Source organism: Salvelinus namaycush, chromosome 2 (genome assembly GCF_016432855.1).
Source record: "Salvelinus namaycush isolate Seneca chromosome 2, SaNama_1.0, whole genome shotgun sequence".
NCBI lineage: Eukaryota > Metazoa > Chordata > Actinopteri > Salmoniformes > Salmonidae > Salvelinus > Salvelinus namaycush.
Window position 1 is genome coordinate 75973062 of NC_052308.1, and position 17101 is coordinate 75990162.

The window sequence follows — 17101 nt, forward strand, 5'->3', positions numbered from 1 at the left end:
ATACCATCGTTACTGAGTGGGTGGGGGACAGCATTAATACCATCGTTACTGAGTGGGGGGACAGCATTAATACCATCGTTACTGGGTGGGGGACAGCATTAATACCATCGTTACTGAGTGGGTGGGGGACAGTATTAATACCATCGTTACTGAGTGGGGACAGCATTAATACCATCGTTACTGAGTGGGTGGGGGACAGCATTAATACCATCGTTACTGAGTGGGGGACAGCATTAATACCATCGTTACTGGGTGGGGGACAGCATTAATACCATCGTTACTGAGGGTGGGGGGACAGTATTAATACCACGTTACTGAGTGGGTGGGGGGACAGCATTAATACCATCGTTACTGAGTGGTGGGGGACAGCATTAATACCATCGTTACTGAGTGGGGTGGGGGACAGCATTAATACCATCGTTACTGAGTGGGAGGGGGACAGCATTAATACCATCGTTACTGAGTGGGTGGGGGACAGCATTAATACCATCGTTACTGAGTGGGTGGGGGGACAGCATTAATACCATCGTTACTGAGTGGGTGGGGGACAGCATTAATACCATCGTTACTGAGTGGTGGGGACAGCTAATACCATCGTTACCTGAGTGGGTGGGGGACAGCATTAATACATCGTTACTGAGGTGGGGGACAGCATTAATACCATCGTATACTGAGAGGGTGGGGGGACAGCATTAATACCATCTGTTGCTGAGTGGGTGGGGACAGCATTAATACCATCGTTACTGAGTGGGTGGGGGACAGCTATTAATACCATCGTTGCTGAGGTGGGGGACAGCATTAATACCATCGTTACTGAGTGGTGGGGGACAGCAGTAATACCATCGTACTGATTGGTGGGGGGACAGCATTAATACCATCGTTATGAGTGGGTGGGGACAGCATTAATACCATCGGTACTGAGTGGGGGGGGACAGCATTAATACCATCGTTACTGAGTGGGGGGGGACAGCATTAATACCATCGTTACGAGTGGGTGGGGGACAGCATTAATACCATCGTACTGAGTGGGTGGGGGACAGCATTAATACCATCGTTACTGAGTGGGTGGGGGACAGCATTAATACCATCGTTACTGAAGCTGGGGTGGGGGGACAGCATTAATACCATCGTTACTGAGTGGGTGGGGGACAGCATTAATACCATCGTTACTGAGTGGGGGGGGGACAGCATTAATACCATCGTTACTGAGTGGGTGGGGGGACAGTATTAATACCATCGTACTGAGTGGGTGGTGGGACAGGTGGCCCATTAATACCATCGTTCCTGAGTGGGTGGGGGACAGCATTAATACCATCGTTACTGAGTGGTGGGACAGCATTAATACCATCGTTACTGAGTGGGTGGGGGACAGCATTAATACCATCGTTACTGAGTGGGTGGGGGACAGCATTAATACCATCGTTACTGAGTGGGTGGGGGACAGCATTAATACCATCGTTACTGAGTGGGTGGGGGACAGCATTAATACCATCGTTACTGAGTGGGGGACAGCATTAATACCATCGTTACTGAGTGGGGGACAGCATTAATACCATCGTTACTGAGTGGGTGGGGGACAGCATTAATACTATCGTTACTGAGTGGGGGACAGCATTAATACCATCGTTGCTGAGTGGGTGGGGGACAGCATTAATACCATCGTTACTGAGTGGGTGGGGGGACAGCATTAATACCATCGTTACTGAGTGGGGGGACAGCATTAATACCATCGTTACTGAGTGGGGGACAGCATTAATACCATCGTTACTGAGTGGGTGGGGGACAGCATTAATACCATCGTTACTGAGTGGGTGGGGGACAGCATTAATACCATCGTTACTGAGTGGGTGGGGGACAGCATTAATACCATCGTTGCTGAGTGGGGGACAGCATTAATACCATCGTTACTGAGTGGGTGGGGGACAGCATTAATACCATCGTTACTGAGTGGGTGGGGGACAGCATTAATACCATCGTTACTGAGTGGGTGGGGGACAGCATTAATACCATCGTTGCTGAGTGGGGGACAGCATTAATACCATCGTTACTGAGTGGGTGGGGGGACAGCATTAATACCATCGTTACTGAGTGGGTGGGGGGGACAGCATTAATACCATCGTTACTGAGTGGGTGGGGGACAGCATTAATACCATCGTTGCTGAGTGGGTGGGGACAGCATTAATACCATCGTTACTGAGTGGGTGGGGGGGACAGCATTAATACCATCGTTACTGAGTGGGGGGACAGCATTAATACCATCGTTACTGAGTGGGTGGGGGACAGCATTAATACCATCGTTGCTGAGTGGGTGGGGACAGCATTAATACCATCGTTACTGAGTGGGTGGGGGGGACAGCATTAATACCATCGTTACTGAGTGGGTGGGGGACAGCATTAATACCATCGTTACTGAGTGGGTGGGGGGACAGCATTAATACCATCGTTACTGAGTGGGTGGGGGGACAGCATTAATACCATCGTTACTGAGTGGGTGGGGGACAGCATTAATACCATCGTTACTGAGTGGGTGGGGGACAGCATTAATACCATCGTTACTGAGTGGGTGGGGGACAGCATTAATACCATCGTTACTGAGTGGGTGGGGGACAGCATTAATACCATCGTTACTGAGTGGGGGGGGGGGGACAGCATTAATACCATCGTTACTGAGTGGGGGGGGGACAGCATTAATACCATCGTTACTGAGTGGGGGATAGCATTAATACCATCGTTACTGAGTGGGGGACAGCATTAATACCATCGTTACTGAGTGGGTGGGGACAGCATTAATACCATCGTTACTGAGTGGGGGGGGGGGGACAGCATTAATACCATCGTTACTGAGTGGGTGGGGGACAGCATTAATACCATCGTTACTGAGTGGGTGGGGGGACAGCATTAATACCATCGTTACTGAGTGGGTGGGGGGACAGCATTAATACCATCGTTACTGAGTGGGTGGGGGACAACATTAATACCATCGTTACTGAGTGGGTGGGGGACAGCATTAATACCATCGTTACTGAGTGGGTGGGGGGACAGCATTAATACCATTGTTACTGAGTGGGTGGGGGGACAGCATTAATACCATCGTTACTGAGTGGGTGGGGGACAGCATTAATACCATCGTTACTGAGTGGGTGGGGGGACAGCATTAATACCATCGTTACTGAGTGGGTGGGGGACAACATTAATACCATCGTTACTGAGTGGGTGGGGGACAGCATTAATACCATCGTTACTGAGTGGGTGGGGGGACAGCATTAATACCATCGTTACTGAGTGGGTGGGGGACAACATTAATACCATCGTTACTGAGTGAGTGGGGGACAGCATTAATACCATCGTTACAAAGTGGGTGGGGGACAGCATTAATACCATCGTTACTGAGTGGGGGACAGCATTAATACCATCGTTACTGAGTGGGTGGGGGGACAGCATTAATACCATCGTTACTGAGTGGGTGGGGGACAACATTAATACCATCGTTACTGAGTGGGTGGGGGGACAGTATTAATACCATCGTTACTGAGTGGGTGGGGGGACAGCATTAATACCATCGTTACTGAGTGGGGGACAGCATTAATACCATCGTTGCTGAGTGGGTGGGGGGACAGCAGTAATACCATCGTTACTGAGTGGGGGACAGCATTAATACCATCGTTACTGAGTGGGGGACAGCATTAATACCATCGTTACTGAGTGGGTGGGGGACAGCATTAATACCATCGTTGCTGAGTGGGTGGGGGGACAGCATTAATACCATCGTTACTGAGTGGGGGACAGCATTAATACCATTGTTACTGAGTGGGGGACAGTATTAATACCATCGTTACTGAGTGGGTGGGGGACAGCATTAATACCATCGTTACTGAGTGGGTGGGGGACAGCATTAATACCATCGTTACTGAGTGGGTGGGGGGACAGCATTAATACCATCGTTACTGAGTGGGTGGGGGACAGCATTAATACCATCGTTACCGAGTGGGGGGGGGGGGACAGCATTAATACCATCGTTACTGAGTGGGGGGGGGACAGCATTAATACCATCATTACTGAGTGGGTGGGGGACAGCATTAATACCATCGTTGCTGAGTGGGTGGGGGACAGCATTAAGGTTGGGGTGTGCCGTCTGGTAGGAGTTCCACTAGTTACCACAGCCACAAAGTCAAACTAATGAAAACAACATGCCCCCCCCAAAAATTGCCTTAATTTAAGGATAGTCATAAAGTTAGTTTCTGTGGTTAAGGTTAGGTTTAAAATCATATTTTAATATGATACTTAGACTTACTGGCTGTGGTAACTAGTGAGGACCGGTAGGTAGCCAGGACAGTGGTAGACTGAACCACATCTGAATTGTGAATTCAGGTCCTTTTATGATAAACCCCCCCCCCCCAAAAAAAAAAAAACACGTTTAAACATTAAGAGAAATTGTACATTTGTCACATCCCTAATGCACATATGCACTTAGGGACGGCAACCATGTCAGAGCACCATTAACAATACATGGGGATTATTTCAACTGAATGTCTAGAATTTGAACAATATTAAATTCTAAAAAAAATTGACCAATTCTCTTTATACATCATAATGCATTACAATTCTATAGAGCTTTTCATAACAGTCTCATGTCTCAGGTTCAGCCTAATGGAATTACCTCCATGTTTTGAGGATATAGTGTTCATTTACAATTACATTGTTTACAAACAAAGGAGTAAAACAAGCTTATATTTTAGGTTCTGATGGCGTACGACAGTTGAACTAAGTTCAGTGGCCATTTATAAGTTATATTCTCCCAGAATCAACGGCGAGGCCCAGAGCCAGATATTAAAACGATACAATAATTCAACAACTGCAGTTTGTGACCCTGCGTACAGTACTCACTGGTGTTAATCAGATCTTCAGTCTCCTCTTCCTCTCCTTCCACCTCCTCTTCATCTCCCAATACGTCTTCCTCCTCCTCTTTACGTAAGATAGCTCCCTCTTCCACTCCAAAAGGTTCTTTCACTGTAACATCCTCCTCTTCTTCTTTCAATGTTATGGCCTCCTCTTCCTCCTTTTTCATTCTGAAAACTTCTACTTCCTCTTCTTCCACTGTGACAGTCTCTATCCCCTCTTCCTTTTTCAGTCTAAAAGATTCCTCTTCTTTCACTGTAACATCCTCTACCTCCTCTTTCATTCTGAAAGCTTCTTCCTCTCCTTTTACTGTAATATCCTCCTCCTCTTCTTTCATGACAATGTTCAGCCCCAGAGCTTCTTTCTCCGTCCAGCAGATCCCCTCTTCTTTAACAAGAGGGGAGTAGCTTAGTGAGCTCATAGTTGGTGATACTAGCTAGCTAGTTAGCATTAACGAGTAGCCTGGTGCTAAGCTAACTTAGCAAGCCAGCTAGCTAGCTACCTGACTAACAACGTAAATATGAACTTAAATGTGGCAACTAGCTACACGAAAGAAGTTTAAAACACAGAGGCAAATATACACTGAAAGCGTCTAAAGAGCTCCAATGTTTCGACTATGTTGGATAGCAAGCCACAGAGGTGACTGACTAGACTGTCGTGAAACAGGTCAAATGAACTAAGTACTTCCGGGTCGCGGATTTTTAGAATCCTTCAGAATAAGAGCCTGTAAACTTTCTAAATTAATAATTAGTGAGAAAATTATGCAAAATAATGTGATTTATTTGTTTATTGTTATGTATATATTTTTTTTATCTAAATGGTCAACTTTTTTTGTGTGTGTACTCCTATCATGTATTGGAGCGGCAGGTAGCCTAGTGGTTAGAGCGTTGGGTCAGTAACCAAAAGACTACTGGATCGAATCCCCGAGCTGACAAGGTAAAAATCTGTCGTCCTGCCCCTGAACAAGGCAGTTAACCCACTGTTCCCCCGGTAGGCAGTCATTGTAAATAAGAATTGGTTCTTAACTGACTTGCCTAGCTAAATAAAGGTAAAAATATATATTTAAAAAATGGCACTGTACATAATCACTTGTAAAAGGGGTCCATTCTCTTTTTCATTTTTTCATATTGGCTATAAAAGTCACAAAGTTTAAAGGCCCACCTACTCGTGTGATGACCGTAATACCGCTTTACTGTTCTCGGAAAATGACCAATCAGATGAGGGTGTGTGATGACGCGATTGCCAACAGGCTTGCAGGGGCAGACAAGAGACATGCATTTATTTTATCTAGTGTTTCATCAATGATGTGGTTATTTATTATCTATAATAAAACCAACTGTTATAAATCCAATTTGTAAGTCGCTCTGGATAAGAGCGTCTGCTAAATGACTTAAATGTAAATGTAAAAAATAAATACAAAATGGTAATTGGATGTCTTATTCAAACTCAGCTTGCAAGCTCATCATGATGTTGGCCCTTACTCAGTTACTTGTCCTAACCCAGAACAGGTTAACAAGCTCATCGTGATGTTGGCCCTTACTCAGTTACTGTTATTGTTTTTTAAAAATATATATTTATTTAAAATGTGCACAGTTTCACAGCATTGTGCACAAAACATTTTTGTTGTTGTTGAAATTGTTTTTGTCTGATATTAAGATGAGTTTCATGGGATCTTTAGTTACCACAGCCACAAAGTCAGAAGGCCCGCCTCCTTGACCAATCAGATGACCGGCTGATATTAAGATGAAAACGTCAACCTTTTTACTTTATTTGTCGCTCTGGCACCTTCTAATAGTCATTTATTTATTTAACGTCTTGATTTTTACCTTAGACAGCAAGTTGATATACTTCCTCATATTTACCAGGAAAGCAGATAACGTGGACGCTGCTTATTATAGCCTTGCAGTCCACCTTTTAGGTATTATGTATCAGTTCCTGTCTCTGTACAAAGGAATGATCTTCAAGCTGTGGAAGATGGCAAACCATTTAATAATCATAATAATTGATTGGAATTACAATGCACTTTTCTAGATGCCCAAAAGCTCTTTATAGTGTACAGGGAAACTCAGCTCTCTAACCAGACTTTCATAGTCTTGCAATAAGTTTCATGGGATCTTTAGTTACCACAGAGTCAGAAGGCCCGCCTCCTCGACCAATCAGATGACCGGCTTCATCAGTGCCATGGGATCTTTAGTGACCACAGAGTCAGAAGGCCCGCCTCCTCGACCAATCAGATGACCGGCTTCATCAGTGCCATGGAATCTTTAGTGACCACCCTGTTTTAAAGTCCCACATCTTCTTCCACTTTTGTTGAGGAACATTCCATTGTTAGTTTAGTAATTCGACATGATTCTAATAAAGGGTATGTTGTATAAGTTCTAATGTTCTAAAGTTCTAAACTACAGTGATTCAAATAAAGGGTATGTTGTACAAGTTCTAATGTTCTAAAGTTCTAAACTACAGTGATTCTAATAAAGGGTATGTTGTATAAGTTCTAAGGTTCTAAAGTTCTAAACTACAGTGATTCTAATAAAGGGTATGTTGTATAAGTTCTAAGGTTCTAAAGTTCTAAACTACAGTGATTCTAATAAAGGGTATGTTGTATAAGTTCTAAGGTTCTAAAGTTCTAAACTACAGTGATTCTAATAAAGGGTATGTTGTATAAGTTCTAAGGTTCTAAAGTTCTAAACTATAGTGATCTGTCTTTGAACTTACTGCCTTCTTGTTACATTTCAGCAGCATATTATTCTTTGGCTTTTTGATTGTCTGTCTTTCCTCTTGGTGGAGTAAAAGTCTCTGTTGTTCCCTTTCAAGATGTGGACACTAACACGTATGAATGCTACCAGGGTGAATGTATGTAAGATGTGGACACTAACACGTCTGAATGCCACCAGGGGGAATGTATGTAAGATGTATACACTAACACGTCTGAATGCCACCAGGGTGAAATGTATGTAAGATGTGGACACTAACACGTATGAATGCCACCAGGGTGAAATGTATGTAAGATGTGGACACTAACACGTCTGAATGCCACCAGGGTGAAATGTATGTAAGATGTGGACACTAACGCGTATGAATACCACCAGGGGGAAATGTATGTAAGATGTGGACACTAACACGTATGAATGCCACCAGGGGAAATGTATGTAAGATGTGGACACTAACACGTATGAATGCCACCAGGGGAAATGTATGTAAGATGTGGACACTAACACGTATGAATGCCACCAGGGGAAATGTATGTAAGATGTGGACACTAACACGTCTGAATGCCACCAGGGTGAAATGTATGTAAGTGGGATTAGGTTGGTGAATTTCCCCCATGTACACTTTAAAGAGCTTTGGGTGTCTAGAACGGTGGCAGGTAATTCCAATCAATTATTATTAAATGACATCTTCAATAGTTTGAATACCATGCTTTTGTACAAAGACAGAAAACTGGTACAAAATACCAAAAAAAGATGGACTGCAAGGCCATGATAAACACCGTCCACGTTATCTGCTTTCCTGGTTTTAAGGTAAATATGAAAAAGTGTAGGGTTCGTTCAGAAAGTATGCAGACCCCTTGACTTTTTGCACATTTTCATGAAGTACAGACTTATTCTAAAATGTATTAAATATATAGTTTTTTCCTCATCAATCTACACACAATACCCCATAATGAGAAAGCAAAAAAACGTTTTTTTATTTTATTTTAGCAAACGTATTAAAAATACAAAATATCACATTTACATAAGTATTCAGACCCTTTACTCAGTACTTTGTTGAAGCACCTTTGGCAGCGATTACAGCCTCAAGACTTCTTGTGTATGACTCTACAAGCTTGGCACACCTGTATTTGGGGAGTTTTTCCCATTCTTCTCTGCAGATCCTCTCAAGTGCTGTCAGGTCAGATGGGGAGCGTCGCTGCTCAGCTATTTTCAGGTCTCTCCAGAGATGTTCGATTGGGTTCAAGTCCGGGCTCTGGCTGGGCATTCCGAGGGCATTCTGAGGGCATTCAGAGACTTGTCACGAAGCCACTTCTGCGTTGTCTTGGCTGTGTGCTTAGGGTCGTTGTCCTGTTGGAAGGTGAACCTCCGCCCCGGTCTGAGGTCCTGAGCACTCTGGAGCAAGTTTTCATCAAGGATCTCTCTGTACTTTGCTCCATTCATCTTTCCCTCGATCCTCACTAGTTTCCCAGTCCCTGCCGCTGAAAACATCCCCACAGCATGATACTCCCACCACCATGCCTCACCGTAGGGATGGTGCAAGATGTGACACTTGGCCAAAGAGTTCAATCTTGGTTTGATCAGACAAGAGACATTTTTTTCTCATGGTCTGAGAGTCTTTAGATGCCTTTTGGCAAACTCCAAGCGGGTTGTCGTGCCTTTTACTGAAAAGTGACTTCCGTCTTGCCAAATTTCTAAAAACCTGTTTTTGCTTTGTCATTATGGGGTATTGTGCTTCTGTAACGGATGTGAAATGGCTAGCTAGTTAGCGGGTACGCGCTAGTAGCATTTCAATCAGTTACGTCACTTGCTCTGAGACTTTAAGTAGGGTTGCCCCTTGCTCTGCAAGGTCCGCGGCCTTTGTGGAGCGATGGGTAACGATGCTTCGTGGGCAACCGTTGTTGATGTGTGCAGAGGTTCCCTGGTTCGCGCCCGTGTCGGGGCGAGGGGACGACGTAAAGTTATACTGTTACATTGATGCTGTTGACCCGGATCACTGGTTGCTGCGGAAAAGGAGGAGGTTGAAAGGGGGGTGAGTGTAACGGATGTGAAATGGCTAGCTAGTTAGCGGGTACGCGCTAGTAGCATTTCAATCAGTTACGTCACTTGCTCTGAGACTTTAAGTAGGGTTGCCCCTTGCTCTGCAAGGGCCGCGGCCTTTGTGGAGCGATGGGTAGCGATGCTTCGTGGGCAACCGTTGTTGATGTGTGCAGAGGGTCCCTGGGTCGCGCCCGTGTCGGGGCGAGGGGATGACGTAAAGTTATACTGTTACATTGATGCTGTTGACCCGGATCACTGGTTGCTGCGGAAAAGGAGGAGGTTGAAAGGGGGGTGAGTGTAACGGATGTGAAATGGCTAGCTAGTTAGCGGGTACGCGCTAGTAGCATTTCAATCAGTTACGTCACTTGCTCTGAGACTTTAAGTAGGGTTGCCCCTTGCTCTGCAAGGGCCGCGGCTTTTGTGGAGCGATGGGTAACGACGCTTTGTGGGCGACCGTTGTTGATGTGTGCAGAAGGTCCCTGGTTCGCGCCCGTGTCGGGGCGAGGGGACGCCGTAAAGTTCTACTGTTACACTTCTACATCTGCATTGCTTCCTGTTTGGGGTTTTAGGCTGGGTTTCTGTACAGCACTTTGTGACATTGGCGGATTTAAAAAGGGCTTTATAAATACATTTGATTGATTGATTGAGGTGTGGCTAATGTTAGCCAGCATAAGCTAGCTACCGAGCAAGCATAGAACTCGGGAGTACAGAGTATATCAAATTAACATTGCAAAATTGTGCATTGTGGGTAGTTTAGAAGATATCGGAAATAAGTTAATAAATATGTAATAACGAAAAAACATAACTGTTTGTACATATAGGTCACCATATCGTGACTACAACTAAGTTACTAAGTCTTTAATCATACTGTGTTGTTACATTGGTGGGTAAAAACGAATGTTTCCTACCGATTAACTTTTTGTCTGAAAATAAAATATAGATTTTACTCAGCTGCGTTACCCACTCCAGTCAGCAGACGGCGGTCTGGAGCTTTAAGGCAATGCTGCTAGTGTGACGTATAATCTAGTGGACGGAACGCTTCGTTCAATAGCAGCAACAGTCAGTCAGCCACCTCAGTAGCTTGCTAGACAAAATAGACGAACCAATAAAGCTCTTTAGACGCTTTCGTATAGCCACTGTGTTTTAACCCCACTTCTGTCGTCTAGTTAGTTATCCCGTTTACTTTCATATTTACGTTGTTGTTGTTATTGGTCAGCTAGCTGGCTGGTTAAGTTAGCATTAGCCTAGTTATCTAACATCCCCAAACATGAGCTCACTAAGCTACTCTCCTCCTGCTACAGAAGAGGAGGTCTGCTGGACGGAGGAAGAAGTTCTCGTGAAAGAGGAGGAGGAAGAGGAGGCTGTTACAATACAAAAACAAGTAGAGGGTGAGGCTGTTACCGTGAAAGAAGAAGAGAAAGACGTTTCAGTGAAGGAAGAGGAAGACGCATTCAGAGTGAAAGAGGAGGCTGTTACAGTAAAAGAAGAGGAGGATGCATTTTTTGGAGTGAAAGAGGAGGAGGGGGAGATGACTGTCACATCGAAAAAGGAGGAAGAAGAGGAGGAAACAGGATATCTGGGCCCGGTTTCCCAAATGCAACTTAAGGCATCCAATGGTTCTAATGATGAAGTTAGCCGTAAGATGGTTTTGAGAAACCTGGCCCTGATTAACACTAGTAAGTACTGTCTTAAAAACAGAGGTTGATAGGCTGTTGTTCAAATCAAAGTTAATTTGTCACGTGTGCCGAATACAACAGTGAAATGCTGACATACATTCCAACAGTGCAATTCTTTAAGTTAAAAAAAGGTATTGGGTGAACAATAGATAAGAAATAAAAACAACAGTAAAGAAGACAGTGAAAAATAACAGTAGAGAGGCTCTATACAGTAGAGAGGCTCTATACAGTAGAGAGGCTCTATACAGTAGAGAGGCTATATACAGTAGAGAGGCTATATATAGTAGAGGCTACATACAGTAGAGGCTCTATACAGTAGAGAGGCTATATACAGTAGAGAGGCTATATACGGTAGAGAGGCTATATACGGTAGAGAGGCTATATACAGTAGCGAGGCTATATACAGTAGAGGCTCTATACGGTAGAGAGGCTATATACGGTAGAGAGGCTATATACAGTAGAGAGGCTATATACAGTAGCGAGGCTATATACAGTAGAGAGGCTCTATACAGTAGAGAGGCTATATACGGTAGAGAGGCTATATACAGTAGAGAGGCTATATACAGTAGCGAGGCTATATACAGTAGAGAGGCTATATACAGTAGAGAAGCTATATACAGTAGAGAGGCTATATACAGTAGCGAGGCTACATACAGTAGAGAAGCTATATACAGTAGAGAGGCTATATACGGTAGCGAGGCTATATACGGTAGAGAGGCTATATACGGTAGCGAGGCTATATACAGTAGCGAGGCTACATACAGTAGAGAAGCTATATACAGTAGAGAGGCTATATATGGTAGAGAGGCTATATACAGTAGCGAGGCTATATACAGTAGCGAGGCACACAATGCAAATAGTCTGGGTAGCCATTTGATTACCTGTTCAGGAGTCTTATGGCTTGGGGGTAAAATCTTACCGCCGCTCGCTATGCAGTCGTAGAGAGAACAGTCTATGACTGGGGTGGCTGGGGTCTTCGACAATTTCTAGGGCCTTCCTCTGATACCGCCTGGTGTAGAGGTCCTGGATGGCAGGCAGCTTAGCCCCAGTGATGTACTGGGCCGTACGCACTACCCTCTGTAGTGCCTTGAGGTCGGAGGCCGAGCAGTTGCCGTACCAGGCAGTGATGCAACCAGTCAGGATGCTCTTGATGTTGCAGCTGTAGAACCTTTTGAGGATCTGAGGACCCATGCCAAATCTTTTTAGTTTCCTGAGGGGGAATAGGCTTTGTCGTGCCCTCTTTACGACTGTCTTGGTGTGCTTTGACCATTCTAGTTTGTTGGTGATGTGGACACCAAGGAACTTGAAGCTCTCTACTTGCTCCACTACAGCCCCGTCGATGAGAATGGGGGCATGCTTGGTCCTCCTTTTCCTGTAGTCTACAATCATCTCTTTAGTCTTGGGGGATAGGTTGTTACTCTGGCACCACCCGGCCAGGTCTCTGACCTCCTCCCTATAGACTGTCTCGTTGTTGTCTGTGATCAGGCCTACCACTGTTGTGTCGTCTGCAAACTTAATGATGGTGTTGGAGTTGTGCCTCGCCACGCAGTCATGGGTGAGCAGGGAGTACAGGAGGGGACACAGCACGCACCCCTGAGGGGTGTTGAGGATCAGCGTGGCAGATGTGATGCTACCTACCCTCTTTCCCTCTAGTCCCCCCTGATCTTACCAGACTCTGCTGTTCTGATCTAGTTTTCCCCTCTAGTCCCCCCTGATCTTACCAGACTCTGCTGTTCTGATTTAGTGTTTCCCTCTAGTCCCCCCTGATCTTACCAGACTCTGCTGTTCTGATCTAGTTTTCCCTCTAGTCCCCCCTGATCTTACCAGACTCTGCTGTTCTGTCCTGTCGATATATAGAAAAACCAGCTAGATGTATATTATCCTTGTTCAGCCATGACTCTGAGAAGCAGCTATAGTATATTACAGTTCTTAATGTTTATTTTTATTTAACTAGTCAGTTCAGAATGTTTTGTACACTCAGTGTATTTAGTATTTTGTCCCTGTAAGTTCACATGTGGAACTGCATGAGATGTGTTTTAGTTTTTCATCATTTAGAAATGTGATCCCAATGTCCTACATTGTCCTCTTTATTAATATCAAGACTCATATACAGTATAGTATTAGTTTAAAACCAAAATGGACCAATCCTGGATCGCCCCCTGTATTATCAGCCACTGAAATAGGAGAGACTTTGTCCCCTCTCTGTTTGTCTACTCAACCCCCATGTAGCCCATAGCAACCTGATGACACAGAGTCATGTCATAAACAAGTACAACGGTCACCGTGGGGGAAAATGACTGATGTTCACCATCTGGGAGCATTCAACAGTCTAGATTTACCAGGTTATTACTTCTAAATAAACTGTTTACCATCTGGGACCATTCAACAGTCTAGATTTACCAGGTTATTACTTCTAAATAAACTGCTGTTCACCATCTGGGACCATTCAACAGTCTAGATTTACCAGGTTATTACTTCTAAATAAACTGTTCACCATCTGGGACCATTCAACAGTCTAGATTTACCAGGTTATTACTTCTAAATAAACTGCTGTTCACCATCTGGGACCATTCAACCGTCTAGATTTACCAGGTTATTACTTCTAAATAAACTGTTCACCATCTGGGACCATTCAACCGTCTAGATTTACCAGGTTATTACTTCTAAATAAACTGTTCACCATCTGGGACCATTCAACAGTCTAGATTTACCAGGTTATTACTTCTAAATAAACTGCTGTTCACCATCTGGGACCATTCAACCGTCTAGATTTACCAGGTTATTACTTCTAAATAAACTGTTCACCATCTGGGACCATTCAACAGTCTAGATTTACCAGGTTATTACTTCTAAATAAACTGTTCACCATCTGGGACCATTCAACAGTCTAGATTTACCAGGTTATTACTTCTAAATAAACTGTTCACCATCTGGGACCATTCAACAGTCTAGATTTACCAGGTTATTACTTCTAAATAAACTGCTGTTCACCATCTGGGACCATTCAACAGTCTAGGTTTACCAGGTTATTACTTCTAAATAAACTGTTCACCATCTGGGACCATTCAACAGTCTAGATTTACCAGGTTATTACTTCTAAATAAACTGCTGTTCACCATCTGGGACCATTCAACAGTCTAGATTTACCAGGTTATTACTTCTAAATAAACTGCTGTTCACCATCTGGGACCATTCAACAGTCTAGATTTACCAGGTTATTACTTCTAAATAAACTGTTCACCATCTGGGACCATTCAACCGTCTAGATTTACCAGGTTATTACTTCTAAATAAACTGTTCACCATCTGGGACCATTCAACAGTCTAGATTTACCAGGTTATTACTTCTAAATAAACTGCTGTTCACCATCTGGGACCATTCAACCATCTAGATTTACCAGGTTATTACTTCTAAATAAATTGTTCACCATCTGGGACCATTCAACCGTCTAGATTTACCAGGTTATTACTGCTAAATAATCTGTTCACCATCTGGGACCATTCAACAGTCTAGATTTACCAGGTTATTACTTCTAAATAAACTGCTGTTCACCATCTGGGACCGTTCAACAGTCTAGATTTACCAGGTTATTACTTCTAAAGAAAAATACTTTTTAGGGTTCTCATAGGCTTACAATTTTTGTTTTTATTGTTGCTTGAACAGTCGCTAAGATATTTGGTTCTGATAGTTGCAAAATACCTATTTTGGATGCAGCAGTTGTTAGCTTGAATGCTAACGCTCATTGACAGGCTGGTAGCAAAGCTAGCCACAGAGCAATTTACTTGTTGAAGTAGTAGTGTTTTTTAAGTATAAAGCAGTTGAATTGCGAGGATGACAAAAACACTATATTAAGCAGGACTTTCAAACAAGCCTTACAATTATAATCCAATAGTAGTGTGAAATGCACTCATAAGCAACCTGGAAATGGAGGCTATATTTGCTATCAGCCTATGAGAACTCCCCTGAGTTTTCCCCCACGGTGGTGAATTAGTGAATAGACACAGAGCTTAATGTGTGTTTCCTTGAGGAGCACTCCTGATCTTGCGTTGTAATATTCAGATCACATTGTGAAAAACTCAAATCTAAACTCACCATTTTTGCTCCATGCAGTTAATACATCGATAACTAGCTGTTTCCTCATTCGCAGGGAGCAGTTTCTGCAACCAATATATTGAAAGGGCCCTATATTGGTTAAGTGGTCTGCAACTGTAATAACTTATATAGCCTACAATCATCCACTTTACAACTAAAGTTTAAAAAATAAGACTAAACATGTCTATTGTTGCTCACTTGACTGTCTTTAGACAATTGTCAACATCACGGGCATCACCTTTTACCTCAAATATACAGTGGATTTCCGCTGTTGTGGGCCTTTAACCGTCTGTCTGACTTTCTTGTTCACACAGGAGAGAGACGTGACAATCGGGGATCCTCTGGGGAGCCTCAACAACCTCATGATGCAGACGAGGCAGAGAAAAGTCCCTCCACATCAGAACACCTCAAGAAACACCGGCAGAGACCCACAGGGAAGAGAACTCACTGCTGCTCTGACTGTGGGAAAAGATTCACCTCTTCAGCCGACCTCAAAAGACATCAGAGGATCCATACTGGAGAGAAACCTTATAGCTGTGATCAATGTGGGAAGAGTTTTACTCATTCAAGTAATCTGAAAGCACACCAGAGAACACACTCAGGAAAGAAGCCTTATAGTTGTGATCAATGTGGGAAGAGTTTTATTACATCTAGCTGTCTAACTATACACCAGAGAATACACACAGGAGAGAAATCTTATAGCTGTGATCAATGTGGGAAGAGATTTGTTACATCTAGCAGCCTGACTATACACCAGAGAACACACACAGGAGAGAAATCTTATAGCTGTGATGAATGTGGGAACAGTTTTGTTACATCTAGCAGTCTGATACTGCACCAGAGAACACACACAGGAGAGAAACCTTATAGCTGTAATGAATGTGGGAAGAGTTTTACTCAATCTAGCAACCTGATAGCACACCTGAGAATACACACCGGAGAGAAACCCTATAGTTGTATTCAATGTGGGAAGAGTTTTGTTACGTCTAGCCATCTGACTCGACACTTGAGAATACACACAGGAGAGAAGCCTCATAGCTGTGATTAATGTGGGAATGGTTTTGTTACATCTAGACTGTACACCACAGAACACACACAGGAGAGAAACCTTTTCCCTGCTCTGATTGTGGAAAGAGTTATGTTTCGTCAGGATGTTTAAAATCACACCAGAGAACTCATAGCTGTGATCAATGTGACGAGATACTCTGATAAAAGATCTCTGATTAAACATCAGAAAATACATGATGGAGTTGTTTTATGATATCAATGAAATAATGTCACAATGTAGAATGTTTTAACATTGTAGAAGGAGTATTTTAATGATGTCACAATGTAGAATGTTTTAACATTGTAGAAGGAGTATTTTAATGATGTCACAATGTAGAATGTTTTAACATTGTAGAATGAGTATTTTAATGATGTCACAATGTAGAATGTTTTAACATTGTAGTAGGAGTATTTTAATGATGTCACAATGTAGATCCTTAAATGTTTGCCCCCTGTTCTATTGATTTCAGTGTCATATGGATATTAGCATCAGGGGAAAATCCAGGCTCTGAATTGAAAGAGTGCAAAATAAATATTGTTAAACTTACCGCGTTGCCAAATTAATCAAAACGCAACACTTCAAAATGTAGCTAGCTGTTTTCTACAAATTGTCCTCTAACATTATTCACAGATTCCATG

General features: G+C 43.3%; 1 protein-coding gene across 1 annotated transcript; it reads left to right on the top strand.

Moving 5' to 3' along the window:
- Window positions 1-11276: 11276 nt before the first annotated feature.
- LOC120019115 (zinc finger protein 239-like) lies at window positions 11277-16666 on the top strand. The gene is made up of 2 exons (XM_038962385.1): window positions 11277-11323; window positions 15730-16666. Exons 1-2 carry the CDS (start codon window positions 11290-11292, stop codon window positions 16461-16463), a joined length of 768 nt encoding a protein of 255 aa, XP_038818313.1. The 5' UTR covers window positions 11277-11289; the 3' UTR covers window positions 16464-16666.
- The last annotated feature ends 435 nt before the right edge of the window (window positions 16667-17101 follow it).